The sequence below is a fragment of the Oncorhynchus kisutch genome, linkage group LG7 (genome assembly GCF_002021735.2).
Source record: "Oncorhynchus kisutch isolate 150728-3 linkage group LG7, Okis_V2, whole genome shotgun sequence".
In the NCBI taxonomy this organism is placed as follows: Eukaryota; Metazoa; Chordata; class Actinopteri; order Salmoniformes; family Salmonidae; genus Oncorhynchus; species Oncorhynchus kisutch.
This window is the reverse complement of record NC_034180.2, coordinates 25,825,657-25,847,675: the sequence shown is the minus strand read 5'-3', so window position 1 is coordinate 25,847,675 and position 22,019 is coordinate 25,825,657. Positions and strand designations below refer to the sequence as shown.

The window sequence follows — 22,019 nt, the reverse complement described above, 5'->3', positions numbered from 1 at the left end:
GAGAAATGTCCTCTGGTCTGATGAAACAAAAATAGAACTGTTTGGCCATAATGACCATCATTATGTTTGGAGGAAAAAGGGGAGGCTTGCAACCCGATAAACACCATCCCAACTGTGAAGCACGGGGGTGACAGCATGTTGTGGGGGTGCTTTGCTGCAGGAGGGACTGGTGCACTTCACAAAATAGATGGCATCATGAGGCAGGAAAATTGTGGATATATTGAAAAAACATCAAGACAGTCAGGAAGTTGAAGCTTGGTTGCAAATGGGTCTTCAAATGGACAATGACCCCAAGCATACTACCAAAGTTGTGGCAAAAAGTCAAGGTATTGGAGTGGCTATCACAAAGCCCTGACCTCAATCCCATAGAAGATTTGTGGGCAGACCTGAAAAAGCTTGTGCGAGCAAGGAGGCCTACAAACCTGACTCAGTCACACCAACTCTGTCAGGCGGAATGGGCCAAAATTCACCCAACTTATTGTGGGAAGCTTGTGGAAGGCTACCTGAAACATTTGACCCAAGTTAAACAATTGAAAGGCAATGCTACCAAATACTAATCGAGTGTATGTAAACTTCTGACCCACAGGGAATGTGATTTAAGAAATAAAAGCCAAAAATGAATCTCTATTCTGACATTTCACATTCTTAAAAAAAAGTGATCCTAATTGACCTAAGACAGGGAATCTTTACCAGGAATTGTGAAGAACTGAGTTTAAATGTATTTGGCCAAGGTGGATGTAAACTTCAACTACATGTCAGAGCTAGACGTTGTGTTATGGCACAGCTGATACGGTCCTTTTCAGGTCATGTAAGGGTTAGTTCTACCTGAAGAAGACCAATATGGCATGCCATTTGTAAAGACGACTTGAGCAGATAAGTGAGCTGCCATTCATTTATTCTATAATTTGTGATTCCATCCTTATCCCCTAAATCATTTGATCTATGAAAATGTAAGACAACTAAACACTTGAGCATAATTTATTAGACTTTTACAATATCTCATATTCCCTCAAGGCTAACACTACTGTAATTTCTTGACATTTAATGATCAAACTATGGACGGTCAAGAACTCCCATCTAAAAAGTAATGAACATCTTTCAGGTCAATTGACAGAAAATGTGAATGGACTAAGGGTGGTATACACACACTTCCCTTTTCACAATATTGACAATATGTTAATATATATATATATACACATGGCAAGAATGCAAGGGAGAAATTAGGGACTTATTTCAAAGTAAAATTAAAAAGGCTTTGAAATTGCAAGAAAACACAGCCTTCTCAAATTTGCCCAAGTCACAACTCAGAAAAAGGCAGTCTCACAGGCAGTTCACCATCAGCAGATTCGCATAACTATGGAACTTCTTCAAAAAGACACTGCATTCAACACCAGAAATACACATAGCAACAGTGATCACTCAGTAGTTCCAGTTCATGGTGGTATTGTATTCTCTCAACAGTCCTAATAAGCCACTAATCTATGTGTGTGTGTGTGTGTGTGTGTGCGAGACAGTGGGGAAACAATTCCACTGTCGGTCGGCCTCTAAAAAAGGGAAAGACAGTCAAATGACAATTGGTTACACTTCATGAAACAGGCCTTAAGCATACCCTAAGTCGCTCACTACCAGCACAACAGGAAGTGAAGTGCCACACAGGAAGCAGGCGGGGAGAGAGTTTCTCCCTCATAGGGAGGGGGAGAGATGGCTCAGATGACATCGTGTGGAGAAGGGGACTGGTCAGGAGGCTGTTCGCTGTCTGGTGGGGAGGGCCTTGGAGGGGGTCCAGGGGGAAAACTGTCTGGGTGGGGCCTCATGGGAGCGTAGCCCATATGCAGCAGAGGTGGAAATCGCCCAAACATTCCCGGGGGAGGTGGTCCTCGCACTTCAGGGGAAAACAAGGGGGAAAGCTTTACGTATAGTCAGTCTAACAGTATACATGCAGAGTCATTTAACCTGCAAGATGTAGTGAATGTGGTATAAAATTATATTCCTCATCTCCCACCCATAGCTTGTTAATAGATCCAAATTACATAAAAACCTTCAGTTATAAATGCATTATAAGTACAAAGCACATGAGCCTTTAATATGTAAGGGATACAGAGAATAATACTTACTGCCTATGGGTGGCCCTGCTGGACCTCGTGGGGGGAAGAAGTCTGGGGGTCCGTAAGGGCCTGGGGGGCCTCTGCGTGCAAAGTAAGGGTCCATGGGGGGGAGGGGACCCATACCAGGGGGTCCTAAGGGAGGAGGCCCCATCCTCAGATCTCCAGGTGCTGACATGTGGGACTGCGGAAACATTTTAAATATAGATGTAGGATCTTAATTTGATCCCCCTTTTGCAGGAAAAATTTCAGGGGAAAAAAATATATACTAATAATTTTAGTTACTCAGTCAAATAAATAGTCAAATGAATAGTCAAATAAAAAGGGCAATTTCAAAATGTGGTAGAATGTGTAGAATTGCAGAAAATCTGTGAAACTGCTCATTTTTCTCTCCACCCCAAATAAGTAGAATAGCAGCAAAGCGCTGTTTTTCTCTTTTGGGGGGGATTTCTTTTACCGACCTGGGGCCCCCAAAAGGCTAGGGCCAGCTCTGACTGAATGTGTGGGTTTGAATGTGGGTACGTAGACCCATGAGCCACTGCGGCCATGATGGCAGACTCAGATTTTTTGTCATCCCACACCCCTGTCAAAGTTAACCATCCCTGTAGTAGAACATTTTATGATCCCCAATGGGAAATTGGTTTTACAGCTAAATATGCACCTATGGACAGAGAGACAGTACATGAATGAGCCAATGTATTGTTAATATAAGGGTTAGAATACTTACATCCCTTTCATTTTCACCAGGGCCCATGCTGTTTTCCATAAATGTTGAGTCTGCAAGAACACAAGAGAAAAAAACAGTAAGAACCTAGCTATATCCACTTCAGTCTTTGGTGGGTTTATTTCATTCCAGCCTTAATAACTTGATGAAAAGAGGGTTCATTCATGCTCTTTAATGCTATCAGCTCAACTCTGTCAAAACAAGGAGTTTCCACATTGGGCACAGTGTTCTGATTAATATGTAATGCTTGAAAAAGTAATTACATTACATTTTATGGATTACTTTGTGTGGAAAGTAACATGTTATTACTTTGAGTTACTTTCACGAAAGAAAAAAAAATCTCAAACTCAGTTTGTTTGACTGTCAGAGGGAGCCGCGCACGCTCTACCAAAGATAGTAAGTAGTATTCTGTCCTTGAGTTGTGTTCACATGCAAAACTAGACAGATAGCTAACAACTAAGTCTTCAATAAAACTCCCAAGGCGTGACTTTTCTTGAATGACTTAGTTGTTAGCTATCTGTCTAGTTTTGCATGGGAACGCAACTCAAGGACAGAATAGTGAAAAAACATCATCACATCGGGCTCAAGCTCAAAAATAACCACACACGGTGGTTTTGTTTCTACGTTCATCAGCAAACAAAGCCTCTATTCCTAAGGAAGACCAGCAGTCTATGATGCAACAACCAGAGCCAGGTGTTCAACAGAGAGAGATGGAAGAGCCTCTTCAGCACATTGGGACCAAGTCTCAATCTACAAGATCAAGGTCATCAAAACAGTCAAGCAGATCCTCAACCGCGAGTTCTGCAGCCATCAAAGCACGCGCCAAGGCCGGACTCAGCACGCGCACAAGTCTCTTATGCTGAGAAGGAAGCTTCTGTGATGAAACAAAAGGCAGAAATAGAGGCCAGCTTGTTGAAGCAAAAAGCTGACCTCGAGGCAAGTTTATATGTTCTCCAAGTTGAGAGAGCAGCTGCTGCTGCTGCGTTGGCTGAAGCTGCAGCCTTTGAAGAAGTTGTAGGATCAGAACGCAGAGAGCTTCGCAAAGAACTAGACACAGGGACACAGCCCTTAAGTCCAGTCCAACGTACATGTGAGTATGTGCAACAACATGCTAGGCCCTACTTTGCTGAACTTCCATTTGAAGTGGAGAAACAAGAGCTTAGTGTTGACCCAGCTACATGCCATAATCCAGAAAGTAGCAAACAACAGAACACGAGCAGAGACTCTCCGTTCAAAAGAAATGAACAGCAGCATGGTGGAAATGGAAAGCAAGCCCGCTTCCAGTCACACACACACACACACACACACACACACACACACACACAACTTCCCTGAGTCACAAGTGGCACCAGACCTCACCAAGTACCTCCTACGACGTGAGAAGGTGAGTTCCGGACTCCTGAAGTTTGATGATCGCCCTGAAAATTATTGGGCATGGAAAGCATCCTTTCTCAATGCGATCAGAGACTTGAATTTATCAGCCAGGGAAGAGTTAGATCTAATTACCAAGTGGCTAGGGGCAGAGTCGTCTGAGCAAGCAAACAGAATTAGATCTGTCCATATTTTCAACGCAACAGCAGGACTTAACATGGTCTGGCAACGACTAGAAGAGTGCTATGGTACACCCGAAGTGATCGAGAATGCACTGTTGAAGAAAATTGATGATTTTCCAAAACTGGCTAACAAAAGACAATCACAAACTAAGAGAACTAGGTGACATTCTTCTCGAACTGGAGTGTGCTAAAGTAGAAGGGTACCTTCCAGGCCTCGCTTATCTGGACACATCTCGGGGGGGTAAACCCTATTGTAGAGAAACTTCCATTCAGTTTACAAGAAAAATGGATAGCACAGGGATCCAAATATAAGGAGGACTATCGGGTAGCATTCCCACCATTCTCGTTCTTCTCGAGATTCATCAGGAACCAGGCGAAAATTAGAAATGATCCCAGCTTCACCCTCTACACCTCAACTAACCAGGTGTCCATGAAAAGTGAGAAACCTGCCAGGTACAGCAGCAAGACACCTGTGACTGTATACAAGACAGATGTGTCATCTGAGGCCTCAGACCACCAAACCAAACCCAGCAAGACAAAGGTTGAAAACCCTGACCGTCACTGCCCAATACATAACAAGCCTCATCCTCTTAAAAAGTGTCGTGGGTTTAGATACAAAACTCTAGATGAGCGCAAATCATATCTCAAAGACAATGGCATTTGTTTCCGATGTTGTGGGTCAACTCCTAGAGACAAAAGATAAAAATAGAAAGGACATTATTTGTTTCTTGATATGTTTTATTTCATAGTGGCACAATTTCATTATGCCAGGCGGGGAGTGTGCTGCCATCCTGTTAGAAAGTAACAGATTATTTTATTACAATGGTTAAATTGGATTTTCATTGTGTTCAATGGTGTTATTTGCCCCCTAGTGGCGCTTTCTGGTACTTAGAAAGACGACGCAAACAGGAAGTACAGAATTAGTTTTGCACGCAAAGAAGCAGCTACAAACAACGCTACCGTGCAGGTCTTTCGGTTATTTCTTGTCACGCTTCAGCCTTGGAAATATTTGTTTGTAAGTTCGATTCAAGCATTTAGCTAATGATGATAATCTTGTTATTGATAGAGTTGCTTACATATCAATATTGGTTGCATTTACTCACAAATTGCAATGCCTTTAAATGTATGCTGTAGCTGTATTACTTTGCTCGTGCGTCATGCAAACGAATTGTAAAATATACAATACTGTAGTTTTGTTACTGTTCCTAGTGTAATATGCTTTGTTATTCTACATAAATGTTTGTACATTAGAGTAATGAAAGGAGACAATTACCATATGAGTAACAATTAGCTATATGGTTTGGCATCATGCCAGATGCATGGTACCTTAGCACGTGCTTTGTATTTATGCAACTTCAAATGTTTAATGTACAGCTACAGTATGTCGGTGTGAATTGAATACTAAAGTATATTCTTTTCTGTATTTTGCAGTTTCACAACATAAACGTTTTCAATATATTCATTCAAGAAAAGTCACGCCTTGGGAGTTTTATTGAAGACTTAGTTGTTAGCTATCTGTCTAGTTTTGCATGGGAACGCAACTCAAGGACAGAATAAGTAGCCTAACTCAAGTTTGATCACAAGTTTCTCCTTTCATCTATGGCGCTGCTTTCCTGTGATAGCGCAGCGATTACAGCCTCCAGTCTTCTTGGGTATGATGCTACAAGCTTGGCAAACCTATATTTGGAGTTTCTCCCCTTCTCTGCAGATCCTCTCAAGCTCTGTCAGGTTGGATGGGGAGTGTCGCTACACAGCTATTTTCAGGTCTCTCCAGAGATGTTTGATCGGGTTCAAGTCTGGGCTCTGGCTCAAGGATGTTTAGAGACTTGTACCGAAGCCACTCCTGCATTGTCTTGGCTGTGTGCGTAGAGTCGTTGTCCTCTCTAAGAAAGGCCCTTCTCCATCGATTGCGCAGTTTAGCCGGGCAACCAGTTCTAGGAAGAGTCTTGTTGGTTCCAAACTTATTCTATTTAAGAATGATGCCACTGTGTTCTTGGGGAACTTCAATGCTGCAGACATTTTTTGGTACCCTTCCCCAGATCTGTTACTCGACACAACCGTTCTTGAGCTCTCTTCCTTGGACCTCATGGATTGGTTTTTGCTCTGACATGCACTGTCAACTGTGGGACCTTATATAGACAGGTGTGTGCCTTTCCAAATCATGTCCAATCAATTTAATTTACCACAGGTGGACTCCAATCAAATTGTAGAAACATCAAGGATGATCAATGTAAACAGGATGCACCTGAGCTCAATTTCAAGTCTCAGCTCTGTTTTTGTTTTTTAAAATCAGCAAACATTTCTAAAAATAAAATGTTTTTCGCTTTGTCATTATGGGGTATTGTGTGTAGATTGAGGATTTTTTAAATTTTTTATACATTTTACAATAATGCTGTAATGTAAAATGTGGAAAAACAGGTCTGAATACTTTCCATATGCACTGTACACTAAGAAAATCTGTACAGATATCTGGCCATCTTTTCATTCAAAATCTCTCGAGCCACCAGTTCTGGTTATAGATTGCACATAATACAGACCCTAGAGATGTATAGAGGGCACACTTGCCACTAGATGGGAAAGCCCTTTACGGGCTTTTGCTATCAAAGAAGCGATCAATGGCTCGCTCAAGAATCAAATGAGGAAACAAGTCGAGGTGGGATCATGGAAACGCGTCCAGTAGGGATATGAATCTGAAAGTAACGCCCACGTTAGTTGACAAAGAATGTTATAATATCACCCGATTTTAAAAATGTACTCTCTTACTCAGAAAAGTAATCTGATTACGTAATGAGTTACCCAACACTGGGCAAAATATCCTGCTCATTCTCTAGCTAACATTATATTATTCTTCAGAGGTATACTAATCGTGTACACTCCTCCTAATTCAGTGTGCTGCTGACAAAGGAGCTTGGTCTGAATCACATCAGCATTAAAAAGATACTGTCCTGAAATGTATTTCATCACTTCAGTTACATACTCAAGCAATAAACATCCTTTTGAAGTTTATTTGACAGAGTGGCTATGGTGCAGAGATACAGTATCAATCACTAAAACAAATTATACGGCGCTGTAATACAGAGAGAGAAAAGGTCAAAAAGGAGGGTTCTCACCAGATTGATCTCCAGGGTGGGGCCCAAAGTTGTGAGGCTCAGCAGGACCGGGGCCTCTGGGTGGGTGGGGGGCCATAGGCCCAAGGGGAAAGGCTCCAGGCAGGGGTCTCCTGTAGGGAAGGCCTGGGTCTGGATACATATACCCTTTATGAGCAGAGAGAGAGAGCACCGTTTCAGCAGCCTTATTCAGACCAGCTGCACTGGGGATGGGAATCATAGCAGAAATGTCCAAATCAAAACAACCAGTGTGCTGTCCAAAGGGGACTGGAGCCAAAAGCAGAAGCCTCTTTGCAGGTCAAAAAAACAAAAACAAGCATAAAATCATGATGCATTTACTTAGTACACAGAACAGTGACAGTAGTAGAATGGGTATGATGGAATGGTCGTTGACTAATCAAAATACAGCGATGCCACATGCTAATCGCTCCCCCATGATAACTGAACTAAATGGTTAAAAAGTTCCTAGCTCCAGGGACTCCTGAGTGGCGCAGTGGTCTAAGACGCTGCATCGCAGTGCCACTAGAGATCCTGGTTCGAGTCGACATAAACCAGTGGCGGCTCAGGCTCTGACTCCTCAATACATTAGTGAGGTTGGGCGATTAGGCCTGGCTCGCAGTTGGCGTTCCAATTCATCCCAAAGGTGTTCGATGGGGTTGAGGTCAGGGCTCTGTGCAGGCCAGTCAATTTCTTCCACACCGATCTCAACAAACCATTTCTGTAAGGATCTCGCTTTGTGCACAGGGGCATTGTCATGCTGAAACAGGAAAGGGCCTTCCCCTAACTGTTGCCACAAAGTTGGAAGCACAGAATCGTCTACAATGTCATTGTATGCTGTAGCGTTAAGATTACCCTTCACTTGAACTAAGGGGCCTAGCCCAAACCATGAAACACAGTCTCAGACCATTATTCCTCCTACACCAAACGTTACAGTTGGCACTACGCAGTCGGGCAGGTAGCGTTCTAAAAAAAAAAAAGTAAAAAAATTCATGAAGCTCCCGACAAACAGTTATTGTGCTGAAGTTGCTTCCGGAGGCTGTTTTGAAATAGGTAGAGTGTTGCAACAGAGGACAGACAGTTTTTATGCACTACAGCACTTGGCGGTCCCATTTTGTGAGCTTGTGTGGCCTACCACTTCGCGGCTGACCCATGGTTGCTCCTAGACGTTTCCACTTCACAATAACAGCACTTACAGTTGAGAGGGGCAGCTCTAGCAGGGCAGCATTGAGCTCCTCAGTAAGGCGGTGTGCTTAATTTTATACACCTGTCAGCAAAGGGTGTGGCTGAAATAGCTGAATCCACTAATTTGAAGGAATATCCACATACTTTTGTATATATAGAGTAGTCATACACTCACAAACCACGACTAGGTCTGCACCTCACAGACTGATAACATCAGTGATTTGAACCAATAAAGAGTATCTCAAACCTCTCACAGGGCCGGCTGACCACAACAGTAACCAACTGAGGGGAATTGTTTAGCTGTGAAATAATCTGACAGTCGATTAACAAATATAACTCACTCTTACCCTATAACTAATTATATTTCTCTACAACCCAAAAGAAAGTACGGACATCTTTACATAGCAAAAGATGGTAAATCATACTGACGTAAATAAATAACGAACACACACCCTTTAGGGCTGATACTGAATGAGTATTTTTCACACACAATATAGTAGGCTAGAAGATTAGAATAACTTCTGTCTGTAGTGATTGGAGGGGCTGCTGAGATCATAAGGGAGGGGGAGGGGGGGGCGACAGCGGGTGGTCATCACTGTACCTGGAGGGGGTATAGGTGGGCCCCTGCGATCCCTCTCCCAGGTGGGAGATAGCGAGCCACTGTCAGAGTGAGGACCACCACTCCGATCAGAGTCCACCCCACCGGTGGGATCTACTAGGCCTCGGGATACTGGTTATGAGAGAGAGAGACATGTGGGAGTGGTATGTGAGCAAGAAAGAGAGAGACAGCATAATGTCAATGAGTTCATGAAGCAAGGATGACAAGACCAGAATAATACATCATGTGCAAAGACAATGCTCCCTCTGTAGGTGATACAGCTGCATATCATTCCCCATTTTGCTGGTGCATGCTCACCACCAAGGCAATTTAGACTATAAAGATAAGCATCTCTGTAACAGATGCATCAACCTTCAAGCAAATTAAGATTCAGCATGTATTTGTATCAGGTGATTAAGAACAGACTTCAGCACTGCTTTACTCAATTTAATTGACAGGGATTAAATAATAATCAAAACTGAATTAAATAATCTATTTATCCTGCTTTCTTAATGGCATTTTCACCATGTCATGGCACATCAGTTGGTACTAAATAGAAAACGTAAATAGAATCCTAATTATAAACTCATGACATGCCAACGATTAGAACATGATACTCTGCAATGCTTCAAGGACACACGCCTCAAGCCATGTACATTTGGCTGCGGTGCAGTGCCACATGTTGCACTGAAGAGGGGGTTTGGACTGGAGAAGTCACCTCTGCCTCCCGGGGCCATGGGAGGGAAGTTTGGAGAGAGGTGTGGCGGGCCATCCATCAGGGTGGGCGGAGACAGGAAGGTTCTGTTCTCGGAGGCAGGGTGACCCAGGGGGGAGGGGCCATACGGTGACCTTTCACCTGCAGGTCAGGGAGAGACAGAAAGTTCAAATATCAGAATAATGACCTATTCAACACCTAGTCCCTATTACACGATAGGCACTCCTGTAGATCTGAGAGGATTGGATGGATATACTGTAAGTAGTTCTGTTAATAATAACTTCATCTTGACTTTCGGATTGTCGCCATATTGCTTTCACCTATCTAATCGTTTCAATGTAGGAAATAGGAGCTAGGGGGCGAGTTAGGATTCAGCGGAGGATATGATTATAGTTAGGGTGATAGGAGGGTTATTGTAGACTCACCTCTGAATGGAGGTCTGCCCATGTTGTCCAGAGCATAGGGGTCTTTCTCCACCAGATCTAGCTTGAACTGAGTATCAGTCAATCTGCATGGAGACACACCACAAGCTGGAGAATACTTTCCACACTGCAGGAAAATACTATTTTGTAGCAACACGTGACGAAACTGACTGTTTTCTTTAGTACTTACTTTTGCCTGAGGTGTGCATTCTCTCTTTTAATGTCAGCCAGGTCACGGTCAGCAGCTCGTGCTGCTAGCTACAATGCAGACAATAGAGATTACAGATGAGTCGCCAAGCTGAGGAAATCCTATATAAGCACCGATCCCACATGTCTTTCTGCTGCTCATCAAGAAAAATTTGATGTGGGTCTTGGGGGTGTGGCTTGATGTGGGTGTGTCATGTTTGTAGATCGTACCATGGTAGTTATGGTTGTTTGTCCCTCTTGAGACACTGTGGCAACATAGCCACTATCACTTCCTCAAAATAGTCAGAATTGATCTAAGGTCTTAGCTAGATCTAAAATTGTGTGACTAAGGTGTTTGGTGCAGTATTTCTCAAGTAAAAAAAAGACATGTATGTGGGTGTGTTATGTTCGTATATATTGTACACTGGCAAGTTACTGTTGTTTGTCCCTCTTGAGACACCATGGCAACAACATAGCCACTATCACTTTCTAAAAATGGGCAGAATTGATCTAAGGAGGTCTTAGTAACACAATTTTACATCTAGCTAAGGTGTTTGGTGCAGTATTTCTCAAGTGTACCGAGTCAGCTGCTGCTGGCTGCACTCATGACTGATTTCGGAGTACATGTCTACAACATCATCAGCAAGCTGTCAAAAAATCATAAATAAAGCAAAAGCTTCACTCTGTTTACCAGTGCCCAAACATCACTAGCTAGCTAAGTTCCATGTAGTAGTAGCTAGCAGGCAGGCCACGTTAGCTAATCAAGTCACTGGCGAGTGGGGACGTGTGCGCTTCGGTGCAGTTTTTAAAATATTTTTTTAAACATTTAAAATTTTTATTTTTTACAATCCATTGCCAGAGTTTGCATCTGTCTTGCAGTGTTTGGGCAACTGCCTGGAGGTTCTGCGATTGGATAGAGCGCAATCAGAGCAGATTTTTGGCATTACCGTCTCGTGTTAGTGGGCATGGTTGCAATCCAAACCCAACCCTTATGTAAATTGTGATGACCTCAGTTACACAACTCTCACAAAACTCAGTTTAGGAATATACTGACCTTTTGACCAAAATGATCCTACTTACACTTTAGTCAATTTTGGCACTGGAATAAACATTTCTAATATCGATGCCACATAGGCTGTTTTCAACCAGAAATGCATTCAGTTGCTCTTTAACATGACTATGAGCTGAGGTGTGCACCATAGTGCGTATGTATGTTACTACTATGTACTTACCCAGTTATTGTGTGCCTTCTTTTCCTGGGAGGTTATCTGAAAAATGGAGGGTGAATGACATTTGTTATTGGCCATACATCAGATAATTGCATGTGGTTTATGTTTTCCCGCCTCTTATGACAGACTGTCAGATCTCCCACCTGGATCTTGTAGGCCTGGTTGGTCTTCTCCAGCTCATCCTCCAGGTCTTGTGCTCTTTGCCTTTGTGTGGAAACAAAACAGCACCTTGATGCAAGCACTCGCAATACAAAACGCCCTGCGAAAATTTTGGACATGTGCAACTCTATGTTTCACAAAATGAATTGGATGTATTCGATTGACAGCAAGTGTACTGGAAGTATACCTTTAAATTTTAGGCCTGTATGAAAACACCGTAAACAAGAGATTTGCAGGGTAGGTTTGGAGACAGGTGATATCTGGAGTCAGGGATGGTTTGTTTGTGTGTGTGTGTGTGTGTGTGTATGTCCAGTAGCCGACCTGTAGCTGCTGAGCTCCTCCACGGCCAGGCTGATACTCCGGTCAGCCTTGGTCAGCTTTTCCTCCTTCTGCAGACGCTCCCTCTCTTCCACCGTCAGCAACCTGACACCAGGGAGAACACCCATTATATGCATACCACAGAGTGGAACAGCCATGAACAGACAAACATTACCAGGCCTTGTGTGGTCCAGTGCATCTCAGTTGTTAGAGCATGGCGCTTGCAATGCCACAGATAGTGGGTTCGATGCCCATTGGGGACACCCTTACATAAAAAAGGTTTGCACGCATGACTAAGTTGCTTTGCATAAGTGTCTGCTAAATTACATATAGTATTATATTACCAGGCATGCAGCAGTTCAATAGTCCCACTTATTGAATATAGTTATTATGAAGTGTAACCAAACTTTCATAAATCAGCCATTATCCTTCATTTAAAAAAAAAAGAAGTGTTTTGTATAAAATTACATAATGTTCATGGATGAAGCTGTGCATTTGGGTCAGCCTTAGAGTGGCTCCTGTACAGTACCTGTGTAGTTTGAGCTCATTCTCCTGGTACATCTCTGTCATGATCTGCAGTTTCTGTTGTAGTTTCTGCACCTGGCCCGTGTACTTCTCACTCTCGGTCTGCAGAGAGTCCTTCTCATTCTCAAGTTTCTTAATCCCCTCTGCAACCCAAGAGTCAACCTGGTGTTAAAAACTAGATATGGTTTTTCGTTAAAGGTCAGAAGTTTACAGCAGTTTAGGCCGGTTTCCCGGACACATGTCCTTTTTAGTCCAGGAGGACAAGGCTTAATATGCATCTGGGAAACCAACCCTTTGTGTCTGTTGTATCATGAACAACTGAAGCTCATTTCAATATAAACCGACAGTCATTTTATGTACATTATAAAATGTACTTTGTTATATTCTTGTTTTGTTCTCCGCAGTGAAAAGTAACTACTGAACAGCATAATACTCTGCTTACCTTGGAGATCCTCCATGGCCTTGACTTCATCTGCTAGCTTGGCAAACACCCTGTCCTTGTCTTCATCCACCGACTTCAAGTCTGCATTCATCTGAAAAAATAAAAAACAAGTCTCATTTCCCATCTATTGCTGACAAGAGTTTTGTTTGTAAAACGGAATTGTATTTAATTGAAGACATACCTTGGCTGCATGAATGAGTTTCTGTATTCTTTGTCGTTGATGGTTATCTGTGTATAAATTTTTTTTTAAAAAGTTACATCTGGGAAGACACAGATATCCCACTTCCACAATATCCTGACACAAATGTTTTTTTTTAAAATCCCATCCGATGATCTTGCATAATAATACGAAGAGATGGTGAGCGAAAGCCAGTTGACCTACTGGCGGTTATAGTCTTATCTACCGGAACCTCACCTGGCCCCTCTCTATTTTCCACCCCTCGTGTCCCATTTCTCTCCTCTCCGTTGGCTCCGTCCTCCAGCACTGAGTCCCAGTCCTTTATCTTCAACAGGCAGTCTGTCAGGGACTAATGGAGAGAGTGAGAGAAAGAACGAGAGAAAGCGTGAGAAGGCTTTACCATTTAAATAACTATAGTTTTTCCCCCAAGGAAACTTATTTTGTTGAGTGATACAACAAAACACAGTATATACACCATTTAAAATAATGGAGGATTACCATTATGACCATAGCCTCAAATAGTTGACACCCTAAGTGGCGCAGCCTAACTAATTGTTAGTTGACATTAGGGCTGTGGCGGTCACAAAATGTCATCAGCCGGTGATTGTCAAGCAAATAAACTGTCGGTCTCACGGTAATTGACCGTTACTTAATGTTTTTATATTATCTCCTGGCTTCCACACATTTTTTTATCTATTTATTTAACTAGGCAAGTCAGTTAAGAACAAATTCTTATTTACAATGACAGCCTAGGAACAGTGGGTTAACTGCCTTGCTCAGGGGCAGAACGACATATTTTTACCTTGTCAGCTCAGAGATTCGATCTAGCAACCTTTCGGTTACTCGTCCAACACTCTAACCAATAGGCTACCTGCCGCCTACAAGCCATTTTAAAAAGTCTAATAAATCCATGTAATATAGCCTACACCTTCACAATAAATCCATTATTTTAGACAGGTCTAAAGAAGCATGATATGAAGAACATGTAGTCTATTTCAGAAGAAAAGAATAGAACTCAGATGTTAGGTCCTGATGTGGCTGTGCCAAATGGCTGTGGGCTACACTAGTTAATTTAGCAGACAAGATTTGCTTATAATTCCCTGGCCTTATTTTATAGTACGAAGAATACAAATGAACAATGCTGAACAAATATAAATATTTTCTCCAAACAATTTGAGTGAGTGCACACGAGGCTATTCTGTGTTGAGCGGTTAACAAATAAATAGGTACTCCTATATGCTTAATTTAGAGTTATTAATGTAACTTAAGTTCTACAAATGTTGGGCTATATGTTTGGATTTTTAATACATTGTAAGGCTGCATGATGAGACAAATGATGATTTGAATGAAGTCTCTGTTTGTTTTGCGCAAGGCTGTACACACAAATAGTCTCATTCACAAATTTGACAAGCACTTGATAATTCCTCAAATTTCATGGCGGCAACCCCTTTGCGGCCGTAACGCGCCCCCTAAAAAGTCCATGCCTTTTGCGGCCAGAGTGCTGCATTGAGCCCTTCTCCCTGTGTGCTGTGCAATCCGAAGCGTCTCTCACTCACACTGCTTTTCATCACGTGATCTTTTTGTTGTTTTGAGATCGGTCTTCCTCACAGGCTACAAGTTAAGACAGAAACAACAACTGCGCCAAAATCCAATTCAGAGGTGCATATTGAAGATATTTTGTCAGTCAACAAGATGTGGTGGCCTAACAAACAACAAAAGCACTAGCCTATGTCAATCTACTATCCCCCACAGTACAAAAGTCGACCTATTCTACTCTGTGCAAGAAATAAATATTCCAAACAGTCTGGGACAGTTGTGGGATGTGATAGATCCCAAATGATGCAAACGTTTTTTATGCAATGTGGCTGACGCAACAGATCAGAACGTTTAGCTTAAAAATGTTGATAAACTATTAGGCTAATTCTTCACATTATAAGCACAGCAATGCGCACATGGTTAAGTGCTATAGGCCCGAATGTTTCAAAACACCATTATCAAAAAGGACCTTAAATGCAATTATGCATGTAATGCTTTTATTATAAAGGTGCATTTTATGGTGAAAATGATCTTCCCCAAACTTGAAACTCACTTGCTTCTTATATATGCCAGTTAGGGTCTACACCCCTTGTAAAGCTGATCAATGTGCTTAATTTTAATAAGTTATTTGGCCACTTTAGTTGTGATACAAACCATATAGACCTATGGGCTAGGCTACATGAGGTGTGATACAAACCTTATTAAAACATATAGACCTATGGGCTAGGCTACATGAGGTGTGATACAAACCTTATTAAAACATATAGACCTATGGGCTAGGCTACATGAGGTGTGCGACTATGATTAGAACAAGTCGCAAAAAAAAAAGGCATCGTTTCTTATGATGGGCATCATTCACAAATGATAATATATAATTCACAAGTGATAGGCTAATATTGTCACCGATCAGACTATTCTTTGATTTAATCTGGTCTTTACATATACTAAATAATATATGTGTGACAATTGTTTTGATTTCGAATGGACCATTATCATGCACCTGCAAACAGAGGATGCTTTTCCCTGTGGTTTATTTTCATGCCAGCCAGGTAGGCTCTACTCCTGTTGTAAATATAAGCAATGTGCTTAATATTAGGAAAGTTGAGAAATAACTATAAAAAGCTGATGGAATCCTCCTCTTTTTATAAGCGGCCATCACTCGGTTTTCTCCCGCAATTGCCTATAGAAATGTTGCGCAACATGAGCTCCTATGAAGTGTTTACATTGATGTCAGAGTGATTAGAGGGACAACAGAGAACTGAGTATCAGGTAGTAAACAAGTTTGGTAGGCTACTAATGACCAGCAGCAGCCCTTGGAGAAGCTTAATTACCGTGACTAAACAGTCATCTGGAATTTGACTGCCTTCATGACTGCCGGTGTGGCAGTAATACGGTCACTGCAACAGTCCTAGTTGACACCCTCAGTAATATTCAAAGTGTGTGGTGATTGTTTTTTCCCAGTACAGGGAAGAATATGCAAATGTTTGTTATAGGCACACATTTAGCTGCATGTGGTTTTTGCCAGTGCAGTAATATGAATGCAAACCTTGATGCTCTCGTCTTTGGTGGCAGCATCCTGCACCATTCCAGTGTAGGAGCTCTCACACATCCTCATCTCCTCCTCCAGTTCACTCATCCGCTCCCCCCAGTCCTCTGCTTCCTGAACCAGCTGTGGGAAGAGGGGGAGAGGGTGAGGACCCCACCAGAATACAGGACACTTTCTGCTTTCTCTTCAGCACAACCCATGCAGGTTCTTTGTATAAACGGCAACCAGGCCTGATATGGAACTGGAGTATAAAACACAATAAGTGACAGAGCCATACATACAGATATCAATGGCTCTGATTCGTTGGCACTGTATAGCTGTAAATGGACATCTTATATGTCAGGTTGCATACCTGTGCATTTTTCTCCTGGAGCAAGGCCTTCTCTTCTTTTGCTGCCTCCAGATTATTCTGATTCCTCTCACTGTTCATGTCATATATTTTTAGGGTTGTCTGTGCCTGAAAAGAGCAAAATGTGTTACATCTATCCTGGCTCTAAGTGTGTGGAATTTTTTTTAATTGTACCTTTATTTAACTAGTCAAGTCAGTTAAGAACAAATTCTTATTTTCAATGACGGCCTAGGAACAGTGGGTTAACTGTCTTGTTCAGGTGCAGAATGACAGATTTTTACCTGGTCAGCTCGGGGATTCGATCTTGCAACCTTTCGGTTACTAGTCCAACACTAGGCTCTAACCACTAGGCTACCTGCCGCCCCGACATGATTAACATGCAGAACAGGAAGGAATTACCATTAACGTGTTGTTCATGATATATAACACTGTAATGTGGACCAGTGTCAGCGTCATACTTTACCTGTTCTGTCTGGGACTTGAGGTCTCTGGTTTCTTCTTCTACAGTTTTCAAGGTTTCCTGCATATCTGCAATCTATAAAATCACACAAATCACCACATCTCAAAAATAAATGAACTGTGAAATATGAGAGCAAAGAGTGAAACTGAAAAAATAAAAGATGTAACGCATAAACATAAAAACACAGGAAAAGGTGAAAAATGTCCAGTCCGAAGTCAAACTCACCGTCTTCTCCTGCTGCAACCTCCTCGCTCTCTGGATATGTAGGTCCTCCTTTAACCTTTCTATATCATCTCCAAGCTGTGTATTTGACTGTTTCAGCCTCTGGAACATCACCTGAAGAGGAGACCATTATAGGTTTACTCTGACTTGAAAGTCACACGCATACCAAGTCCTTTCATACCATTTGCCAGTGTATTTAGAGGTGAAATATGATCATCTTTATTCAGTATTGAGAACAATTATACTGTGTAATTTCTGTGTCTTACCTCCAGATTCTCCCTCTCTGCGGCGTGAGCCAAAACGCCACTATTCCGCAGGGCAGATTCCAGTTTTTCATACTAAAAAAGGTACATAAATAAACATAAACAAACAGTAGCAAAGGCATTCATAACACACAGGTCTATACAAAACATGTAATTTCCGAGGGCATTGCATTGAATAGTTTGCGAATCCAGTCAGTCAGAAACACACACACACACTGCATTCTTTGACATAGGACTCACTTTTTGTTGAACCTCACTCAAAGTCTTAAGTACATTGCACTTTTCATCTAATAGTTGAGCCACCTTCAGGCCCATCCGCCTCTCTTTGCCAGAATATAGTCTGCTCTTTATCTGGAAACAAGAACAATTTTGTGAGCTTGGTCACTCCCCGATCAAAAGAAAGAATGCTGTTGTTCATCTCTATACTTGCATGCTGGTATAAATATCAGACAGTCAACTTACACATTGGTAGAACCTGCAGGTGAACAATAGGAGGGTGCCCAACCCCAGTAACGTAGTGATTATGACAGCTTCCCATGGAAGTCCATACAGGTCAGGACCTGGCCTTACGTCATCAGGAAGGGATGACACAACCTGGGTAGAAAATCAGACAAATTGCTTACAATCAAAAGACTTGCTATAGTATTTTTATTCAGGTTTCAGGCCCTGGATTGTGGGTACATAACAGTCAAAATGCAAACGTCCAACTTCCTCTAAACACAGACACACAGCTAGTTGTTGTGAGTGATTGAAAAGTAAAGTGATTGCAACAAGGAGCCACAACAAGCTCGCATTTAACACCATTGTCTACTCCAAGTTCATCACCAAGACTCTGAACACTTCCCTCTGCAACTGGATCCTGGACTTCGACGGGCCGACCCCAGGTGGTGAGGGTAGGCAACATTACCTCGGTCACGCTGACCCTCAACACAGGGTTGTGTGCTTAGTCCCCTCCTGTACTCGCTGTTCAACCACAAATGAGTGGCCACGCACAACTCCAACACAATCATCAAGTTTGCTGACAACACAACGATGGTAGGCCGGATCCCCGGCAACGATGAGTCACCCTACAGGGAGGCGATCAGTGACCTGGCAGTGTGTCGCCAAAACAACAACCTATCCCTCCACGTCAGTAAGACCAAGGAGCCGATCGTGGACTACAGGAAACAGGAGGAGTGAGCATTCCCCCATCCACATCGACGGGGACGCAGTGGAGCAGTTCGAGAGCTTCAAGTTCCTTGGGGTCCAAATCACAAAATACTTAATATGGTCCAAAACACACGCACACAGTCATGAAGAAGCTGCGATAGCATGGGCCCTCAAAAAGTTCTACAGCTGTACCATTGAGAGTATTTTGACTGGCTGCATCACTGCCTGGTATGGCAAAAGTACTGCCCTCAATCACAAGGCGATAAAGAGGGTGGTGAGGACAGCCCAGTACTTCACTGGGGCAGAGCTCCCTGGCATCCAGGACATTTATATCAGGCAGTGTGGTAGGAAGGCCCGGACAATCGTTGAAGACTCCAACCTCCCTAGCTATAGACTATTCACTCTGCTTCTGCACAGCAAGTGATACCGGTGCATTAAGTCTGGCACCAACAGCCTCTTGAACAGCTTCTATCCCCAAGCAATAAGACTGATAAATAGCTACTACTCTGTTTATCTTATATCCTGATGCCTAGACACCTTTCCCATATACATATCTACCATCACTCCAGTATCTCTGCACATTCTAAATACGGTATTGTAACTGACCCTGTACATAGTATGCTTACTTACTTATTGTGTTGGTCATATTTATTGGGTGTTTATTTGTATATATATTTTTATATTACATTGTTATTGATTATTGCATTGTTGGGTTTTGAGTTTGCAAGAACTGTATTTCACTATACTTTTGTATGTGACATTAAACTTCAAACGTGAAACTAACTAGGCAGCTATCTAGCTACTTAGGGTGTTTTAACACTTGGTCAATTTCAGTAAATTTTTGTGAACTCAGTGCGGTTGGCTTATTTTTTAGTTTTGAGATCGGATTGCATGAATTCTGCGGTCCGGTTCACTTTTTTTTAGGGCAATGTGAACAGAAAGCTTCTCAGGTTCGCTTGTCAGTATACCCGCACCACACACACTATTTTTGAATTTCCGCGCATCCTTGACAATTCTTAATCAATATCTAAAAACAGCACGCTTTTCCCCCGCGAATCTGCACATCATCTTCGCTCTTTTGTTGCACCAATGTGAGGGTTTATGGTAGGGGGACAGGTGTTGCAGTAGTCTAGTGTGTGGTACAGGAATAATTACAAGCGAACCTGGGGAGTTTTGTGTTCACAATACCCTAAAAATGGAACCGTACCTCTGAATTTAAGCGAACCGAACCGTACCTCTCGAGAGGATATCGGTTCGCTTCGGGGGCTCTTCGCTTAAATAATTAAGCGAACCGCAATGAGTTCACACAAATTGACTGAAAGGGACAAAGTCAAGTGTGAACACACTTACATTAGGATGCAACAGATAGCTAACGTTAGTTAGCTGGCTAAATGAGCTAACATGTCATTAGTTTACGTTACGATATCTTACCAGGAAACAGTGTTCTCGTGGACAACAAGACAAGACACTAGCTAGTTAACTAAACAATGTAGATAAGCCATATTTGACAGTCCTACACAATGAATCATTGAATTCAAAGAAATTACAAAGTTGGCTAACGCTAGCTACACCATTTGATGTTTTTAGCATTGACTAGTCCAAGCTAGCCATCTAGCATGCTAACTGGATTTGACACTCACATCTCTCACTTTCTCCACGGCTAGAGTGTAATAGGTCCTTGCTGTCATTTTAAAATCAGCCAATTGGGTAGCAACTGCCTCACCACTTGTTTGATCTTCCATTTGTCGAATATTTCATTGAAATATTATTTCCATGATTATATTAACATTGAAAAAACAAATGCCCAGCTGTCATCTTGAAGTATCGTTGGCAACATGAAACTAGAGAGTTGGGACACGTATGACGCTCAAACGTGCGCAGGTTGATGCTATTTTATGCACCCAGAACTCGCTCAAACGACTCACTTTCGTTTATATTGTCCTAAAACGAATATTGGTTGATTTGTATAATTCTAACCTTACACAATAATGTGTTAATTTGACTTTTCACTCAAAAGGAGTATTGGTAAATGTTTCAGCGCCCCCACTTCCTGCTTTAATGTTGAGTTGGTATATTCTCAACGTCACCAATTGTAGAACTATCCATGCTATCTTGCATCATTGGGACACCCCTAACCCATGACGTTGCCATTTAAAATGGTTAAAATTAGAGTTAGGTTAGAGTAGAGGTTAAGGTTAGGGTTAATATTTAGTTTAGGGACGTCCAAAGGATTCCAAATAGCCCAAAATCTGTCTACGAAGTGAGGAATTTTTGTATGGAGGTCAATCAGTGTCTAATTTGGTGAATAACAAAATCGAATTGCTACTTTGCTATGTGAGTCTTATTTGATTGACTATAAATTTCGTAATGGTTAGTTTGTTACAAATGCACTGTTATACGTGAATGCACTGTTATAAGTGAAGGCGCGTGGCATTTCGGCATCTTTGGAAAAAAGGACTATAACAGAGTTGTCGGTGAGTTGTCATAGAGATAGAGGACCCATCAAATAAAATGTTATTGGTCATACACATTTTGCAGATGTTATTGTAGGTGCTTATAATGGATAAAATCAGTTTTAGCATGGACATAACCCCTTTTAGAGTGGGGAAAGGGGGATACCTCGTCAGTTATACAATTCTGCATTTAACCCAACCTCTGAATCAGAGAGGTACCGGGGCTGCCTTGATATACATCCACATCATCACCTGGGGTACTGTGTGTTAACTGCCTTGCTCAGGGGCAGAATGTCAGATTTTTACCTTGTCAGCTCGGGGATTCGATCTAGCAACCTTTCGGTTACTGGCCCAACGCTCCCATTGAGGGTTCCACCATTTTAAAGTAGTCAAATGAATGGGGATTCCTATGAATTGGGAGGAATTAGCCAATGAAGAAGAAGAACATTGAATACTTTCAAATGGAGATAGCCTCAATGGCGCTGCCCATGCTGTCACAGATGCTATAGTGGCACAGATAAAAGATGAGTCCTCTATCTCTATAGACTTTTGTTCACATGCATATCTACCTTATCATTGGCTAAAATGGTCCCACCTGATC

General features: G+C 42.1%; 1 protein-coding gene across 2 annotated transcripts; it reads right to left on the bottom strand.

The window, feature by feature from the left end:
• Positions 1–878: 878 nt before the first annotated feature.
• Positions 879–20,882, bottom strand: LOC109894363 (melanoma inhibitory activity protein 2-like). 2 transcript variants are annotated; one of them, XM_020487810.2, is made up of 23 exons: positions 20,606–20,882; positions 18,279–18,410; positions 18,057–18,167; positions 17,820–17,891; positions 17,557–17,667; positions 17,335–17,406; positions 16,875–16,979; positions 16,523–16,645; positions 13,678–13,789; positions 13,444–13,490; positions 13,263–13,353; positions 12,825–12,963; positions 12,299–12,400; positions 11,962–12,022; positions 11,822–11,857; positions 10,594–10,661; positions 10,407–10,489; positions 9,985–10,122; positions 9,270–9,398; positions 7,490–7,633; positions 2,830–2,879; positions 2,115–2,286; positions 879–1,882 (listed from the first exon to the last, which is right to left on the bottom strand). In XM_020487810.2, exons 1-23 carry the CDS (start codon positions 20,705–20,707, stop codon positions 1,707–1,709), a joined length of 2,376 nt encoding a protein of 791 aa, XP_020343399.1. In that variant the 5' UTR covers positions 20,708–20,882; the 3' UTR covers positions 879–1,706. The 2 variants fall into 2 exon arrangements, with proteins under 2 accessions (XP_020343399.1, XP_031684596.1); XM_031828736.1 differs by having other exon boundaries at positions 20,689–20,860.
• Positions 20,883–22,019: the final 1,137 nt, after the last annotated feature.

Bases quoted from the DNA above. Each gene is read 5' to 3' on its own strand.
- LOC109894363 (XM_020487810.2), bottom strand. From the start codon at position 20,707: ATGGAAGATCAAACAAGTGGTGAGGCAGTTGCTACCCAATTGGCTGAT. The intron at 17,668-17,819 runs GTAAGACACAGA...TCTCCTCTTCAG, and splicing joins CAGAGAGGGAGAATCTGGAG to GTGATGTTCCAGAGGCTGAA. The intron at 12,964-13,262 runs GTAAGCAGAGTA...CTTGGGTTGCAG, and splicing joins GGCCATGGAGGATCTCCAAG to AGGGGATTAAGAAACTTGAG.